General features: G+C 43.3%; 1 protein-coding gene across 2 annotated transcripts in view; it reads left to right on the top strand.

Moving 5' to 3' along the window:
• The window catches only part of FREM3 (FRAS1 related extracellular matrix 3), a 117,867-nt gene that overhangs the window by 73,311 nt on the left and 26,252 nt on the right, over positions 1-18,304 (top strand). For both annotated transcript variants that reach the window (XR_006290621.1, XM_037897274.2), the window contains exons 7-10: positions 9,799-9,948; positions 13,974-14,183; positions 15,774-15,971; positions 17,042-17,206. Coding sequence is in view for 1 of the 2 variants with exons in the window: in XM_037897274.2 (XP_037753202.2) it covers positions 9,799-9,948; positions 13,974-14,183; positions 15,774-15,971; positions 17,042-17,206 (723 nt within the window). In the remaining variant the exon portion in view is untranslated. The remainder of the gene's footprint in view (positions 1-9,798; positions 9,949-13,973; positions 14,184-15,773; positions 15,972-17,041; positions 17,207-18,304) is intronic.

The following is an 18,304-nucleotide window of genomic DNA, read 5'->3' as shown; positions in this document are numbered from 1 at the left end:
AGTGGTAAAGTTGCTATCATGGTGCCTGCTTCTCCACTGCTTTTTACCTTGTGTGATGATTTATACCTCTGAAAAGTGCGTGTGAATGGTTCCTATTTTGATTGAGACTGTTCCATAGCCACAATGCCCTTACTTTGTGCAGATGTAAATGACTACCCAAAGTGCAAGGCAGTGAAGGATCAGGCCCACAGTCAGACAAAATGTTTTGCAGTAACTGAACCCAAAACTTGAAATGCATTTTAGGCTTGTGGCCTTTTAAATCCAAAACAGTTGTCCTACTACAGTACAATATCAAAAAAAAAAAACAACAACAAACCCTTGTTGTGGCCTCAGTAAGGTAAATTGTGTTCTGGGAGCTCTAGTATACAAGCTGACCCCTTTTATAGGTATTTCCATTTGTTACTCCAGAGTTAGGATGTCAGCCTTCAGCAGCGGCTTGTAAACATGGTATTGAAGGGAAAGATCCAGTGCATGAAATTATCCATTTGATAACATTCCCGCTTACTGCACTCCTAGAAGAAATGGTCAGTGTTGGGGAGCATGAGCTAAGCCAAAAACAGTCCATAGTTGGCTCAAATAGAGGCACCTCTGTGTATAAAAGCATTTGATTTTACAAAAAAAGATGCCGTTAAGTGGTTGCATGGTGCAGAAGGTTGTTGCACTCCAGCACAAGTGTGAGTGGAGATTGCACTTGGGGGCAGATAAGATTAAGGGGTAGTGCTAGCCATAGTCCTCCACGCTGAATGGTACAGTCTCCGCTCTGAAAGCCCTTTAGCTACAAGTGCACAGGGTACAAATGGGGTGAGATGTGAGTAGAGAACAGATGTGTCTGAGAAGACAGACTTGAGCACTCAGATGAGTGCATAATATCAGCCTGTATGGGGTTGATCTGGTACCATTGAAGTCACTGGAAATTTTGCCATTGGTTTCAATGAGAGCAGGATCAGACCCTTAGAGGGGCTATGTAGGTAGAAGCATGATCCTTATCATTCTAATAAGAAACTTAGCAAGGCCTTCTCCCCCTATGCTTTAATAGTCATGCGCAACTTGGCAGCCACACTGCACTTCTCTCACGAATGCTGCATCAGGCTCCCCATGCACTACCTGTACCAATAATCATTTTTTACCGTGCACTTATATGCACAACACTCAGTAACTGCACTGTGCACGATCAAGCCCAAAGAATTTATTTTATTTTATTTTATTTTATTTTTTAAGGTTTGGTTTAAAAGATTTCTTTTCAGAGAATTCCTGAAAGTAAAGAGACAAAGTGTTGGGTTTTATTTCCTGTGTCTGTTGCTTTACACTTCTCAAAATGCTTAATGGAACAGGTTTGGGTTATCGAATAGTCCATTATCAAACGTGTCAGCGCTAAGTTATATATTTGATCACTAGAGCCTTGAACTAAGGGGCCGATCGACATAAGCATTTCTAAAGCTCTAACAAGTCAGTGAGAGTCACAGAGCCACATGTGGTAACCAACCTAAGCTTTCTCCTTACAACAGAAAGAAAGTGAATTCAAATGTTAGGAGTAAAAATTGCAGGTGTTTGCAGAAAGTTTTATTACCGCATTAGTGCTATTTAAATATTTATATGGCACCTTTAACAAATTAAACAATGTCTTACAGAAAATCTGTTCTAACAGTAAAGATGGTGTAGCTGAGGTAAATGTCAGCCGTTCAAGCACCAGTGCAATAATTTGAGTCCTTATTCCCTTTCTGTAAGTCTAGTATTGGGGCTAGAGAAAAGGTAAAGAGATGGTGTTCAGTCACAGATCCATGTTATGGTTAGGGTAGGTACGAGACAGCACTAGTATCTTGTAAGTAGCTCTAATGAGATTTCTGCCCAGTCTCAAAAATCTTGTGAGATCACCAGATTCCATGAGATTTTTCACCATCTTGAGCCAAAATCTTGTGGAATTTTTGGCTGCTTCCAAACATTGGCCCCTTCAGGTTTTGGTTCTGACATGGGACCACCATCACAGGAGCTGATTCATATGCAATCATGCACCCCTTCAGACTCTGAAGGGTTTCAGATCTGAGGTTCTAGTTTTGACCCATCTTTACTTGGGATACATATATATTTTTCATGTTATAATGGAGTGAATGTTAGAAAGAGCTTGAAATGGATTTGAATGGAGTTGAGAGGCATATATCAAGTGGTTCCTTAAAATGAAGAGCTTTATAATGAGACATCCTGTAATTGTTTATTGAAATAATATTTCTACTAGACTTTTCTGTCACTTCTCCTAGGCCCCAATCCTGCAACAGCATGTGCAGATGAAGTCAATGGGGCTCTACACAGATGCAGGGCTCTGCCTGCCAGTGTTGTTGCAGGATCGGAGCCTTCATTATGCTACTCTGTACCTGTATTGACATTAGGGTGACCAGATAGCAACTGTGAAAAAAACGGGACGGGGGTGGGGGGGTAATAGGCTCCTGTATAAGAAAAAGTCCCAAAAAACGGGACTGTCCCTTTAAAAATGGGACATATGGTCACCCTAATTGACATCTTTTATGTGTTATAAATACCCAGAGAAAACTCAAAATTTGGTCTCAGGACTCATGTAAAGCCTTCATAGGCACCAGTTTGATTTAACTCAACAGATGAAAAGATTTAAAGCATAAGCATATCTAAAGCTAATTAGTACTCCACATACCAGTAACATCACAGGTAGCATTTAAGTAAAGGAAACTGTTTATTCAAATATTAAAGAAAAAAGAAGTAGCAGAAACAGGTAGTCAAGACAAAATGCCAGTCCTTTGATCTAGGTTCTCTACATACAAGTAGACAATGGGGGTTTTGTAATGGGCCCTTGATCATATCCTAGTAAACTCTAGGTTCTGTATCTTTTTCATATTATGTGGCAACATGCTGTCTGACTGTGTGTAACTGAAAAAAGGAACCAGTTGTTCAGTAATGAGCTTTGAAGAAAGAGGTGCAAACAATTTATAATTTTATAAGTAAGCAGAAATCTTCATCAGCTCTTTGGCAGTGCCTGAGTAGCATCACAAACAGAGAAGGATTCATGGACCATAACTTTGTTTTTTCAATAGTTAAGGGAATGCCAGGTTGTCTGCGCTGAGCAAACACTTTATAGGCCTTTTTGAAAACTAGGATATGGATTTTGAATGAATGGTTTGTTTATGGCAATTTATGGCCATCAGTAAAGATTATTAGTTAGCTTAGAAGCCATTCTACTTCATGTAATTAAGTGGTTAGTAATTAAACTGATAGTTTCTTCATTGGCAGGAATGGAAAGGGATAGGAAAGAAGAGGATAAAAACTTGAATGACCTCCTTTGTTAGAGTTGCTTTCTTTGTTAATCCGCTGCATTTCAAGATAAACTACTTTGGCTGGGATCCCTCCACCCTCTTTGACTTAATATCAGCTGTTTAAAATCCAAATAATATGTTTATCTTTGTAAATTGAGTTACCTCTATAGAAAATTCTACCCAGGCATTTTAGGGGACATACTAGCACATGTCCTCTGAATGTAAAGAATTTTTACAAAAAAATCATGGTCATTAAAACTAGGGGAATTTCTTTGATCAGGTCATTGGGGACAAACAAGAAAGGTAGAGTTTCCTTCTATTCTCCCATAAGAATTAACATAACCTTCCCTGGTAAATGGGAATGTACCATTACAGGGATTATATGGCAAGGCCACACAAACTAAATCCTGGATAAGAGAAAAATGCTGTACTGTCTATTTCTTGGGGAATTGTTCAGGACTGCGTGATCCCAGAGTCAAATGGCTTGTTGTAGGGTTTTAAGACCAACATACTTTCTTGATTCATCTGGTAGAGTTACATTGATTTTATTTAACAGCTAACAAATTACTGCCTCTTACTCATACAGATTCCAAAGTCATCAACAGGGATCAGTCTAGCAATTTTGGTATCAAATCAGAAGGGCCTTGTCAACTATACTAAAGTACTACTGTTGGTTTCTGCAGACAGCCACTAGATGGCGACATCACATGCGCTGAACCAGGCTAGAGCTGCTCTGCATTGTGTTTTCTGGTAACAGCCCCACCCGTGTCAAGGAGGATCTCCAGATGTCTGTTGCAGATAGGTTTATGAACCCTTTGTGCATCAGAGCAGTGCAAAAAGGCCAAAATCTGGCCCTGTACTCTGAGGTAGAACCACAGCATACTTTGTTGTAAGCAAACACAGTAGATCATAACTCCCATGGGATTTATGGGCACTATGGGCTGTAGGTGCTGTTTGCTGAGCTGAGCTGAGAACTAGTGACTTCAGTACACTGGCAATGAATGAATGTTAAAATGATAGAACAGCTTAGGCTCATTGGTCTCTCCCGTTCCTATACTGTGTGGTGCCCTGCTTCTTTGTCTTTATAATAAGTGTCATCACTGAAAGCATTGCCTCAGCAGCAATTTCCCCAGGCCAGAGTTAGCTACATCTTATGGTGATTTAACGAACCAGATTTTTCAGGATTTGTAAGTACCACTGGTGTAACATGGGATCTGATTTGCACTGGCTTTCTCACCAACCATAGGGAAGTGTGTGACCTCCATGAGACCATTTTCTTCCATAGGGTTGCTCTGGATTACCTCAGTGTCACTGAGATTGTAATCTAACTCACGCATGGGCAGCTTTAAGGTCGTAACAACACTGCTACGTGGGGCCTGGCCAGAACCTGATTGTTTGGGAGCTGAGAACCAGTCAGCCAGTGGGGAGGCAATCACTGGACCTGGATGGCATGAGGTGGAGTTGTAGCCTGTGTTGACGGGAAGGCAGCCAAGCCAAGCAATATGAGTCAGGAGCATCTGTACTAAAAGACTGACTCTCTCAGTGCCTTGGCTCAATCTTAAAATAAATAAATACATTCAAGGGGCGACCCTAACAGCAGGCCAAATAAAATGATCTGATGGAGTAGATGCAGTCCTCCTGCTGCAAGCTGCTGATCCCTGATCTAACGCATTGGCTTTGATTTGTTACTGTTTTGGATTGGCTTCACAGTTATAATTTTACAAAAAGCATGTGGCTTTAACTCAGTTGGGAATCTACTCCCTGTGTATTGGTTATCTGTTATCAAGACAGAAGAAAGCATATGTTAGATAGGCTTCTGTTCCTCTCCAATTATTTTTAAGATCAACTTTATAGAGGGTACTGGCTGTACGTTTAGGTCCACATAGTAAGAGTGGATTATGTTTCAGAGACCAGCGATTAAAGCCCTGTAATAATTGAGGCGTGACAAGTGTCATGTTCCTTAAGGTCATGTCTGATTCATAGTCTACTGACTAATTGTTTATATGGCTGCTACTTCTAGGAGAATAAGTGTATTTAGATTAAAATAACTGATCTAATACTGATAATGCTAAAATTCCAAGTCTGGTCTAAGGACACACAGTATGTACATAAACACAAGGAACTATTCTCTTGAGACATATTGTGATTGCATGAAAAACAAATTCATTTGAATTATGAGAAGTACGTAGTTAGAAACTTACAGTAACCACAAATATTAGAAATTAAGAACAGTGTTTTAATACGTATTTTTGTTTTTCATTGTTGTTAGACTTAGGCTCAGAAGTCCCAATCTAGATCATTTTCTAATTGCACTAGGCAATAGACATATATGAGACGGTATGCGCCAGTCCCAAAAAACTTACAATCCAGTTTAAGACAAGGTTTTACAATGGGAATGACAAACAGTAAAAAGCATCAGGGGAGGAAGAACAATGCAATAACCAGATCATCAAATTTTCATTGTCCCATTTCCAAACTATAGGCTCATTTTCAATGGAAGCAGTGTTGATCCCTTAAGTTGTAATGAGTTTGCAGTACATGTATTTGTAGACACATGTGGATTAAAAGAAAATGCTACTCTTCTCTTAGTTAAGGAGCCTGACCAGTGGTGCAAGTAGGGTGGTACGGTACGCCGTACCAGTAAGATATTTATAGCTGGTACAGCATACCAGAAAGACACAGGAGGAGCCCAGACCCAGTCCTCCACCAGCTGCCTCTCCTGAGTCCTCCTGCCTGGGGTCTGTACAGCAGCCCTGCCGGAGGACAGGGCTGGGGCAGAGGGTGGAACAACAGCCCCGCTGGAGGAGCCGCACATTCTGCTCCTTTTGCTGCTGCGGTTCCTGGGAGAGCCCTGCGAAAGGAGCAGAACATGGGGCTGCTGGGCAGCCCCATGCCAGCAGCAACTTCGGCGCGGCTGTACTGCCCCCAGCCCAGCCCCCAGCCCTTCCACGCAGCTGTGTCTCTTGAGTCCTCCTGCCTGGGGTCAGTACAGCAGAAGTCTCCAGCGCAGCTGGAGGAGGACTGAGCCCCCCCAGTAACATGGGATGGATGTGGATCATGGGGAGTGGATGGGGAGAGTGTGGGGGCCCTGGGCTGGGGGCCGTGTGGGAAGGAGTCGCATGGGGGGGTCATGTGGAGAGGTCACATGCTCCCCCTTTGTGTCCCTCCCATGAGTTCAGCATACCGTCAAGAAATTATTTCTACTTGCATCACTGAGCCTGACATATGAAGGTTTAGCTCAAGACAATTATCCTGGACTGCAAGAAAGTTAAATTGCGTGATCTCTTGAAATTTTAAAGGAATTTACCATTCATACTTCAAAACCTGTTAAGCCATGTGTTAGAAAGTGGACATATGGTATTTGAAAGCCAATTTCTATGTCAATAGAGCAAATGAACCAGGCTAATTTCAACTAAGTCCAGTATCTGGGGCAATCTCTTTTTGTGGCGAGAGGAAGAGAAGGGAAGAGAAATTGCACAGCTTATTAGCTATCCTTCTAGGGCAGTGGTTCTCAACTGTGGTCCACCGCTTGTTCAGGGAAAGCCCCTGGCGGGCCAGGCTGGTTTGTTTACCTGCCGTGTCCGCAGGTTTGGCCGGTCGCGGCTCCCACTGGCCACGGTTCACTGCTTCAGGCCAGTGGGGGCTGCAGGAAGCGGCGCGGGCCGAGGGATGTGCTGGCCGCCCTTCCCACAGCCCTCATTGGCCTGGAGCGGCGAACTGCGGCCAGTGGGAACCGCAATCGGACGAACCTGCGGACACGGCAGGTAAACAAACCGGCCCAGCCCGCCAGGGGCTTTCCCTGAACAAGCGGTGGACCACAGTTGAGAACCACTGTTCTAGGGACTATAATACATTGCACAATGACAAGTGTACTTTGTGAACAAGATCAGTAAAATCACAATTTCTGTAAAATTGCGCTCCCCAAACAATTAGAATGATTACAGTTGAGATAAACTATTTATATCGTGCTTTTGAAAAAATGTTTATTCCCTGTCCATTCAGAGTCAATGGGTCAGATTCTGATTCCGGGGGTGTGGGGGAGTGTTCTAATGGAGTAGTAATTATGGTCACCACAGTGCCCGAAATGTGATCCAGCAGAGCACCAAAAACTTCTGTTTTGAAAGCTATGGAAGTCTGCACATTTCTGAAGGGAAAAAGCAAAGTGATTACTGCCTTTACTGTTGTAAACAAAAGCCCCTGGTTTCATACTGAAATCTCTCCTTGGATTTCTCCATCCCAAAATGTCTATATTTTGGTAGTCTTACTACTACACAGTCTGTTGAGGAAGAATTTATTTTTGTCTGTTTAAATCTAATCTGTCAAAAGGCTGGAAGTAAATATGCATGAAGCCTCAGTTGGAACACTTGTACCTTCCTTAATAATACGTGCCAGGGTCCCTGACTCCTCTTCAGCAACAGAGAGTCTCTTGTGATGATTAGGTTTTACTCAGTTAGCAAAAAGAAAAGGAGGACTTGTGGCACCTTAGAGACTGCTCAAATAAATTTGTTAGTCTCTAAGGTGCCACAAGTACTCCTTTTCTTTTTGCGGATACAGACTAACATGACTGCTACTCTGAAACCTGTCAGTTAGTAAAGTAACACAGGAGTTCACAGTTCAGTGATTCGACACAATTCCTGCAAGTACCTAAAGATGTCTGACAGCTTGGGTGGCAAATGTTTGGACGTAGGCCAGATGGTTATTTGATTTTTCTCTCTCTCTCTCTCTCTGTGGGTGGGTGGCAGATAGTGCCTGTGGCAAGGGTTAATTGAAAGATGCTGCTCCCATTCTCGAAAGACACAGCTAAATTCTTTTCCTGGCTCTGCCACTGACCCCCTGTCCAGAGTTGGACAAGTCACTTGTAACCATTTTTGAAAATTTGGGTATTAGTTTGAAGTGGCTTCATTTTTGGGAGCCCAACATGATAGACTAGGACCTGATTTTCAAAGGTGCTAAGCACCCACAACTAAATTCACTGGGAGCTGTGCAGGCTCAGCACTTCTGAAAATCAGGCCCTAGTTGTCACCATCTGGGTGCCGAAAACCAAGCCACCCTGCATTACTGGCCATTTATGGGAATTTGGGCTTTAGCCCCTCTGTGCCTCAGTTTCCCCCGCTATTCAGTGAAGTTAATGGCACTTACGCAGCTTTCCTCTGAGAGGTACTATATAAGTGCAAAGTATTAAACTGGCATCTAAATTTTCATGCCACTAAAGTGGTTACCATTAAAAAGGTACCGGTTTCCGTGTGAAAACAGATCGTATTACCTGGATATTACAGGTGTTCCCTATACTAGGCATTAATACATACCAGTAATAATATGTAGCATGGGAAAAACTTGTCGAGCTGTAGTAACCCTGATTTCAGATAATACATGTCATAATATAAAGACAGCTATTGTTTAGATGACAGAAGTAGCTGAAGCTGTGAATAGAGGTTAGGAGACACTGTATGTAGTGTTATACTTTCCTATAGTGCAAAGTACCCCCAGTGCAGGCTTCATGCTTTTTGGTTGGGACTCCGAGGACATTGCTTACCTCCACAAGCCACCCCGATTTGCCAAAAGCTGCTAAATTACTGCTAGTTTGAAACAGTCTTGTGATGTTTGATCTCTTACTCTAAACAACAGGGTGACTGCTTAAGCCCATTTTAACTTCGACCTTTTCCTTGATCTGGATCTTAAGACTCTGTCCCCTCCCCATTAAAAATTAAGGCCAGTTTGTTATGGGGGGGGGGTGGAGGGGGGAAGGATCACAGGAGAGAGAGAAGAAAGATTAAGTTTTAAACTGCCATGTCCATGTCAAAATTTTGCTTTGATAATAATTAAAAACAGATCTTTTAATACCTGAAGTTCCATTTGCTTCCCCCACCCCCACACACGTATCCCTTTGACTTGGGATTTTTGGGGAGATTTTTAAAAAATATAGTATAATATAGTAAGTTTCAGATATGTTTCTACTTTTTTTGAGTTAAAAGAAAAGATACTGTGAGGGTCACCCCCACAGTTTTACGTCTATGTTGTCTTCATATAGTACGGTTTTTGGACTGGTGTGAAGCTAACCTGCTAGAATGACTACTGAGGTTCTTAAACTGACCTACCCCAGTTACAGAGGGGAAAAACAGAAACCTTAAGGAAATGTAATACTTTCTCACTCTTAAAAGCACATTTTCAAAGCATGCCCTCCACTTGTGAGGACAAAAATGTACATACATGCTTCTGCACACACTCTAGCACCTGCATGCTCATGTTCAGTTATTTAATACCTGTGAGCTCACAAGTGTCGGAATTTATACTTGCAAACTCCATTGGTATCAATGGGCTTTGCAGGTGCAGTTTCTGACACTTGTTTCCTTGCAGGTGTTAAGAGCATTGAAAGAGGGAGTACAGGTGGTAGAAGGTGGCCAGCTGTGTGCGCCTGCAGAGTGCAAGTTCATGTCCCCATATTTACACGTGCACAAATAGGGCTTTTGGGAAAATTTACCTTTGTCTCCATTCTGTTCCCCTTTTTCTCTCTCTCTCTGTTTAGAACCTGCTTTATACTTCGGCGACACTGAATATCGGGTGGATGAAAGTGCTGGTTACGTTGAAGTTCGTGTCTGGAGAACTGGAACAGATCTCTCCAAACCGGCCTCCGTCACTGCACGTTCCAGGAAAACGGAGCCAGTATCAGCAAAGGGTGAGTTGCTTTCAAATAAAAAGTGTTCAGATTGCTCTCTGATCTGTCCTCACGTGGGGTGCTATCAGGGTTCATTCTGACACTCCTCTGATTCAATGTGTGTATGAGGCTTTTGGCAGGGTTATTGAAGTGCGGAATCTGGTGCTTTCGGCAGGCAGATGATACCCAGTCTTATGTCTGACTCAGACAGTGCAGATGATTTCATTCACTAACATCTGGTAGAGTCTGGGGCATGAATGTTAATAAGTTGATTATAGCTCAATCCGCACAAGACCGAAGTGATGAGGATAGGCTGAGGGAAGCAACTAGAACAGATGGCACAGACAATGCTGTCCCCTTTGAGTATGTTGCTCTGCCATTGGTCACCTGAGTTTGCAACTTAGGGGCTTTGTTAAGCCTCCAGTTGCTTTAGATGATCATAAGATACAGTGGCCGGGATGACTTTATTCCTGCTGCATCTAATAAAGAGTTTATGACCTCTTCTATGGGATGCAGACCTCACTACTGTTATCGATGTCTTTGTCACCTCGTAATAAGATTACTGCAATACGCTCTGCATGGGGCAGAATGCCAATGTCCACTCTTTAAGTGGTGTATTTCACCAGGATCACATGTCACCAGTGCTCTGTGATCTGTGCTGGCTGTCTGTTGGTTCATGAGTGGAATTCAAGGTGTAATTATTTTTTTAATCTAGAAAGCTCTAACTGGGTTGGGATTGGTCTACCTTAGAGACTACCTCTTTTCCCATTTAATATTGCCCCAGCTGCAGGGAAAGAGGGTATACAAGCTGGATCTCCCTCAGTTATTAGAGAGGAAACTGCTGGCATTGCATTTTCCATGAGAGCCCTGGAACCTTCCCTTCCTCACTTTGATCCAAAGTAGCCCAGACCTGTTGACTGCATCTCCAAAATAGCTCATCTCTCAGCCAGGTTGCAAAGACAATCTCTTTATGAGGGATTTTGGGAGCATTTGGATAGGATGGCCTTTTGCTGGGATGCTGTTTGTTTGAATTTAATTAAGCAGCCAGCAACATAAAGAGCAGTTGTGGTAACTGCTAGGTATTGGAAAGCAAACAACATTTATTAAGGATCATTCATTCCTCCTCATTGGTGATCTGCTGGCAAAAGACAAATAATGCTTCAGTGACCTTCCCATTAATCAAGTTGAAAGCAGTCTTTTCTTTTTTTTAATAAGTGTGTGATAAATGGTCAGAGCTGTTGCCAAAATAACAAGTAATAAAGGCAGGGGTGAAAGTAACTTAAAGGACTTACCAGTACTCCGGAGTCCTGAGCAGGGGGGCGTGGCCTCGACCAGAAGAGGCGGGGCCTTTAAATCAACATTTAAAGGCCCCAGGGCTCCGGCTGCAACTGGGAGCCCCGGGGCCTTTAAATCACCCCCGGAGCTACCAGCTGCAGAGGCAGCTGGAAGCCCCAGGGCTCAGGGGCGATTTAAAGGGCCCCGGGCTGTGGCCGCTGCTGCCGCAGCATAGCTCCGGGCCCTTTAAATCACCGCCGGAGCCCTGCCGCCGCCACCCCGGGGCTCCGGCAACGGGGCGCAGGTGGCACTTTAAAGGGCTCGGGGGCTCTGGCCTCTGTGGGGAGCCCCAGAGGTTCGGGGGGGTGCTTTAAAGGGCCCAGGGCTCCCCGCAGCAGCCGGAGCCCCTGGCCCTTTAAATCACCACCAGAGCCCTGCCGCCGCTACCCCAGAGCTCCAGCAGCGGGGCTCGGGGGGGAGCTTTAAATGGTCCGGGGGCTCCAGCCGCTGCGGGGAGCCTCGGGGGTGCTTTAAAGGGCCCGGGGCTCCGCACAGCAGCCGGAGCCCTGGGCCCTTTAAAGTGCCACCAGAGCCCTGCCGCCGCTACCCCAGGGGCTCCGGCAGCGGGGCTCAGGTGGCTCTTTAAAGGGCCCAGGGCTCTGGCCGCTGTGGGGAGCCCAGGGCCCTTTAAAGCGCCAGCCTGGGGAAGCCAGTCTGGTCCTGCACGGCGTACTGGCTCTTGCCGGTACGCTGTACCGGACCGGACCGGCTTACTTTCACCTCTGAATAAAGGGCTTTAATAGGTACAAGTGGCATTTAATTAAATAACTTACGATATTCATGCAGGGAAATAGGAGAAATGGGGGTTTGTATGGAGCTACTGTAAGTCAGGGAAGTAGTTAGACAACCACACATGGTGTGTGGTAAATATTAAGGCTTGTTGTTAGTTCAGGAAGAAATGGAGGCTTTTATTGCTATTGGATTCCTGTAGGGCTCTGTGCTGGCTACAAAGCAATTTAATAATGTTGCACTCAGGGTGTTACATGTCTGATTTGAGGAGACGCTTCAGTTATAACCCCTTATTTTCAGACATTTACTGTTTCTGGAGAAAAAAAATTTCCTCTAAAATTTTTCATACTTTCCAAATATTTGTAAAGTTTGATGAAATTCCATTTCGATCTATGTGAGATACCCAAGCAGGAAATATTTGGTTAAGAAACTTTTCAAACAAATTTTTGGACTAAAATTTTATAAACCAAAATAACATTTTATAAAGCTCAGAATTGGTGAGGACTAAATTCTCAGTGAGAAGTAGTGCCTATAACATGTTTGAAGAACTGTGAGAGTGACACACTATTTTCTACTGTTGGCATGTCTCATGATGTGGAGGTCCACATATACATGTGAAGGTAAAGAAAAGTTAAGAGAGCTAAACACATAAGTCAAATTCTGCTGAGATTTACATCTGACTGCCTATCTTCAGAGTTTGCTGAAAAGATAGCCAAGGCAAGAAATGATAGAAGTTTATAAATAATAATGTTCAATCTGCTGTGGGGAGGAAGGAAAATGATTGCTCTCATTGATCAAGGGTGATAAATAGTGCATTTAAGGTGCAGTGAAGGAGAAAAGTTTGGAATAAATAGTGCAAAGAGCTGTGGAATCAGAATAAAATCAGTTTGACTATGCCGACATGCTTGGCAGGGAAGCAGTGGAGTTACCATCTATGGAAATTTTCCAGTCAAGACTTTATATTTTACCTCCTCTGTGAATAGCGAATATCCATCCCCAGAGGATGTCAATCCAGCACTGTTCACTGGTATTGAAGTTACTGTAAAAAAAATAGAGAGAGAGAAAGTCAACACTTAATGATGAGATCCTGAGGTGGGGATGTTTTGGGGATACAGTGATCCTGGCATTGTGCTGGAGATGGGTTTCACTGGCCCTTTCCAGCCCAAGTGATTTTGTGGAATTACTGTAGGTCTGTTCCTTTATTTTTAAAAATCTAACCTGTAAAGTAATACTTCAGAAACTGCTTCTGATCACTGAATAATTCTATTTAACTTTTAAGAGCAAATACGGCCCATGGGCATGATGCTCAATGTATTGGCCAATTTGTTATTTTAAAACTGTATGGACTATGGGCCTGATTCTTATTTACAGCAAGGCCACTTTATACCATTCTGGCAGTGAAAGAGACACATTTCTAGTCCGTTTGCACTGCCAGAGTGAAGTAAAGTGGCCTTAGGGCTTGTCTATACAGGATGTTACTGCATGGTAAGCCAGGGTGTGAATCTACAGCACATCAACTGGGTGTGCAATAACATTCAGTGTGGACATTGCTCCAGCACAGTGCAAGTCCTGGAGTGCAGCTGGGAGTACTGTAGTAAGAGGAGGTGCCCTCCAGGACTTTGTGTACTGTAGCTGTGTCCATACAGGATGTTACTGCGCATCAAGCTAGTGCACTGTAGATTCACACCCTGGCTTGCCACAGTAACTTTCTGGGTAGACAAGCCTTTAGTGCAAATGAGGATCAGGACCTTTATGCTTGTTTTTGCTTTTTATGCTCATTGTTCGGTTTTGTTTTGGTTTTGGGGGGGGGAAGTTTTTTGGTTTTTTTTTTAAATTTACAGGTGACAAAAATCCAAAATAAATACTTCTCAGAAAAATAAGGCACAGATTGTCTTGATTTTGTGAACATATTCTGCAAATAAATGGTAAAAATCTTAATATATGGCAAATGAGTGGCCACGTTCTTTTTGCTTCCCAAACAGCTGGAATTGATTACGTGGGCATCAGCCAGAATCTGGACTTTGCTCCTGGAGTCAAGATGCAGGCGTTCCGAGTGACTGTCCTCGACGATCTGGGGCAGCCTGTTTTGGAGGGTCCGGAGACATTTGAGCTGATTCTTTGTATGCCCATGAATGCAGTGCTTGGGGTGCCTAGCAAAACTACCATCTTCATCAATGACAGCATTACTGACTGTAAGTGTAAAGCAAGAAGCTTTTTTTATTTTTAATACTTAAAGTACACACACAAGATCCAGGAAATCTTCTGGCAATAGTGTTAGCTGTTACATGTATAATTATGTACTGCAGTTCATTATCATGGAATTCTGCATTAGCTGACATGGTGGAAAATGGACTCTATGCACAAGCTGGAGTAAGTCTGTAGCACAGCTCCTCTGTGGTCCATACTGCAGCCTGTTCACTTGGTCACTATGTGCTTGAAGATGGTGTTTTTGGACAAGTAGATTTGGCTCTCCTTGTCCTTCTAGAGATACATGTAAGTTCATTCACCGGGGCCTGCTGCACTTGGGTGAATTTGATCATTAAATGAATGTTCATGTCAATGGTACTGAGGCCTTTAGTACGAAACTGTAAAAGTGGGTGAGTTATCCAGCCTCCGTGTTAGTATAAGAGTTTGGACTGCAAAATTCAAAGGTTTCTCACGTGATTGTACAAATTGTGATGCTCAAAGGCAGCTCTATCAAATGACACGTAGTGCCTCTTCTGCTGAGGAGTAAGACTACTTCACTGACTTGCATTGCTCACAATGAGATAACAAACGGAAAATTCATACATTATTTAATAATCAGCACAATGCCTTTCAGAGCACTTGGCTATTTGATAAGTAGCCAGGTGTAATCCCCTGGGATCTCAAGTTTCTGCAGATTAACACCATTGTAATAAATAAATGAAGTTACATAGTTCTAGGCCAGTTTGGTCTCTAAACATGCTCTTCAAAGTTTAGTTCCAATCTCGAGCTGTGTGAAATTTGCAACCACCAGGCCCAACCCTGTACCTTTTTGAAGTTTTGACACTGACTTCAGAGGGAGCAGGATTGTGCCGCTCAATCGCTTTTGTATTAATTCCATGCCTAAATCTCCGACTAGAAAAGACTCCTTAAATACATATTTACAGAAAATAATCCCATCATTCAGAAACAGATTAGATCAAAATACATCAAATTCTCAGCTGCTGGGTTGGTTTGGTTTGTTTTTTTTGGAAGAAAGGCAGTGAGGTCAGTAGAGTCTAGGGGCTTGACTAGAAGGTGTGTTACTTCACACCGGAGGAGTGTACATTCTAGTGTGCACTAGTGTGTCATGCACTGACTGACCCATGTGGAGCTTGCTAGTGTGTAATAGAAGTTCCCTAGTCAAGTGAGCATCAATATAGTAGTGTTTGAAATAGACTACATTCATGTGCACCAGGGAACTTCTAGTGAACGCCAGCAAGGTCCATATGGGCCAGTTAGTGCACAGCATGCTAATGCAGACTAATGTTTACACATCTCTGGTGCAGGCTAGTGTGCTGTGTAGACAGTCCCTGAGTCAGTGGCTGAGTCAATACAGATTGAAAGTGTTTTAATTCATCAGGAGTTAAAATCTGTATTATTTTAAAAGCACTTATTGAGCTGAACCCCTTCTGATTGCTGCAAATGGCTATGAGGAGAAATAGGTCCACGTCCAATATTTCTCTTCCAGAATGTAACCAGCACCCTCTGTCCGTATGCCATGGGCATTCTTATCATGTGGACTCTACAATGAAATGTGTAAAATCTTCTGTTTTCAGTACCCAAAGTCCAGTTCAAGAAACCATGGTACACAGTGAATGAAAAAGATGGACAGTTAGTGGCTATCATTTATCGTAGTGGTGATATTAACCATAAATCTACCGTCCGTTGCTACACTCGCCAAGGTTCTGCTCAAGTCATGATGGACTACCAGGAGCGACCAAACACAGATGACTCTGTGGTGGTGTTTCTGCCAGGTAAAATCCCTCCCGTGAGAACTGGAGATCCTCAGAAGGAATAGTGACTCTCGGTGCTTTTGAGGAAAAGAACTCATCGGCTAATGAATAAAAGCTGAGTGCCGGGGACGGTTTGGGCGGAATCTCCATGTAAGTAATGCCAGCGGGATCTCACGTCAGATGAAGCTGCCGCAGCACAGGCTTTCAGCAAAGAGCTCTGTACCCAAAGCTTCAGTCTGCAGCATTTTCAAATATTTTATATCCAAAAATGGGGAAGGAAGGGAAATCAAACTACCTAAGTGCGTTGCCCGTGCTGTCCTTCTGAAGCAGAGTACGTATACAGAAAAAATAAAAGGAAGGGAGATCTGATGCTTTCAGTGGAAGCACAGCAGCAATGATTGGCAAGCAGCACTCTTCATGGCTGCACCCAACACCCATAGGACCCGTCCATGAGGACCCCGAAGTCATCTTTTTTTTTTTTAAAGACACATTTAATTTCCCAATAAAATGTGTTTTACCTGGTCAATGAGCTCCTTCACTGCTGGTGACTATGGCTTTCTGTCCTAGTTCTCAGTGAAAAGACTAGGTCTGACATCTTTTTGTCTCTCAAAGTACATTTTAACGCTGATGAAAGGTGTTTAACGGGAATTAACAGCCCTGGAGACAGAACTTTCTGTTGACCAAAGAGCTTTTTTTATGCTGCCCCACCAATATACCTCAGTCCTAACTATCCTTCCCAGGGTAAGAAGGCGGCTCAGTCTATGTGATCACTCAATCCTTGGTCTCCGCTGAGCGCTCCTGAGGATGCCCATTAGTGCCTGTTGTGATACTGGACGGTATGGCAGGAAAACCACACTGAAAATATGTTGAGTGATGTCAAATAGAACTAGCAGAAAGGTCTCAGTTACCCTATCCTGGAACTACATTGTTTGCTTCCACTCTCTTGAGATTAGTCGTTTTTGTTGTTTTTTTAAATTAGTTAGGGAACCTTAAAGGTGCATTTGGTTTTTATCCTGGGTCTTTTGTGCTGCAGTTGGTTTGTAACCACATGTGAGGGTGATCGTAATGCCTGTTTTATCCCCTCTCTGCAGGAGAGATTGAGAAGCCCTGTGTGGTAATACTGGAGGATGATGCAATTTATGAAGAAGAGGAAGAATTCAGACTAGTGCTTGGAACACCAAAAAGTACCTCAACGTTTGGTGCCTCCATTGGGGAGCAAAAAGAGACCCTGATCAAGATTAAGGATGAAGAAGACAGTGAGTTTTTAGGCATCTTTGTGTTTATTGTTAAATATACAAATTCAAAGTAGTACCACAGCAGTAGCTGAAAGCTGGAACATAGGACTTGCTATTCTGGATCAGACCACTGGTACATCTAGTCCAATATCCCATCGCCAATGGAGGCCTGTACCAGATGCTTCAAAGGAAGGGACAAGAAACCCTCTAGTTGACATTTATTGAATAACCCACCCCTAGGGGAAGTTTCCTCCTAATCCCAATAGTTTAGAAGTTTGTTTACACGTGAAGCAAGAAGTTTAATTCCTTCAAAGCATCTTGTTGTTTATTGTTATGTATTTACTGTTATAACTCTGAATACTCCTGCTACCCTTATAAACGACGAAACAGTTTTTGTTTCCTGCTAAGCTTCTGATGTGATGTTGTAGCAATGAGTTCCACAGGCTAATTGTGCATTGTATGAATATTTTCCTGGTTATCGGTTTTGAATTTGACACCTTTCAATTTCACTGATTTTTCCCTCTGTTCTTGTGTAATGATACATGGTGAATAGCAGTTCTTCGAATGCTGGTCCCTATGTGTATCCCACTGTAGGTGTGCATGCGCTCCATGCTCCCAGAGCCAGAGAATTTTGAAAGCAGTGTCTGTTGGTCCACACGTGCCCTGGCTCACTTCGTGCCTCCAACTAAGGAGATCAAGGGCAGTGCGAATTGACCATCTCTCCAGTTCCTTTTCACCACCTCTTGGTCGGGATCGGAACCTCCGGAGTCCAAAGCTTCAGCTTTATTCTTTTATCAGTGAACATATATTTAAATATCTGCACATAGTTTTTAGAAGTTGGAGAGTTTTAAAGTTTTATCTGATAGTTTTTAGTGTTGGCCTCCCTGACCTTCGGAGCACCTCCTGACTTGTACCCTGTTTGGGTACTGGATTATGCCCAGTACTCCGGCCTTCAAAATTTGTACTTCCTACCTGCAGCCCTTCTCAATCAGTGATGACACCCAACGCTGCCTGTGGTGCTTCAGGGGGGCCTGCGTCGTGACCAGCTGCGGTACCTGCTGTTTGTTCCTCAGCCGTAACTGGGAAGCACTCGTAGCTGTAGGAAGCACCTAATGGACA

Source organism: Chelonia mydas, chromosome 4 (assembly GCF_015237465.2).
Source record: "Chelonia mydas isolate rCheMyd1 chromosome 4, rCheMyd1.pri.v2, whole genome shotgun sequence".
Taxonomy (NCBI): Eukaryota; Metazoa; Chordata; order Testudines; family Cheloniidae; genus Chelonia; species Chelonia mydas.
This window is presented reverse-complemented; position numbering and strand designations above follow the sequence as displayed.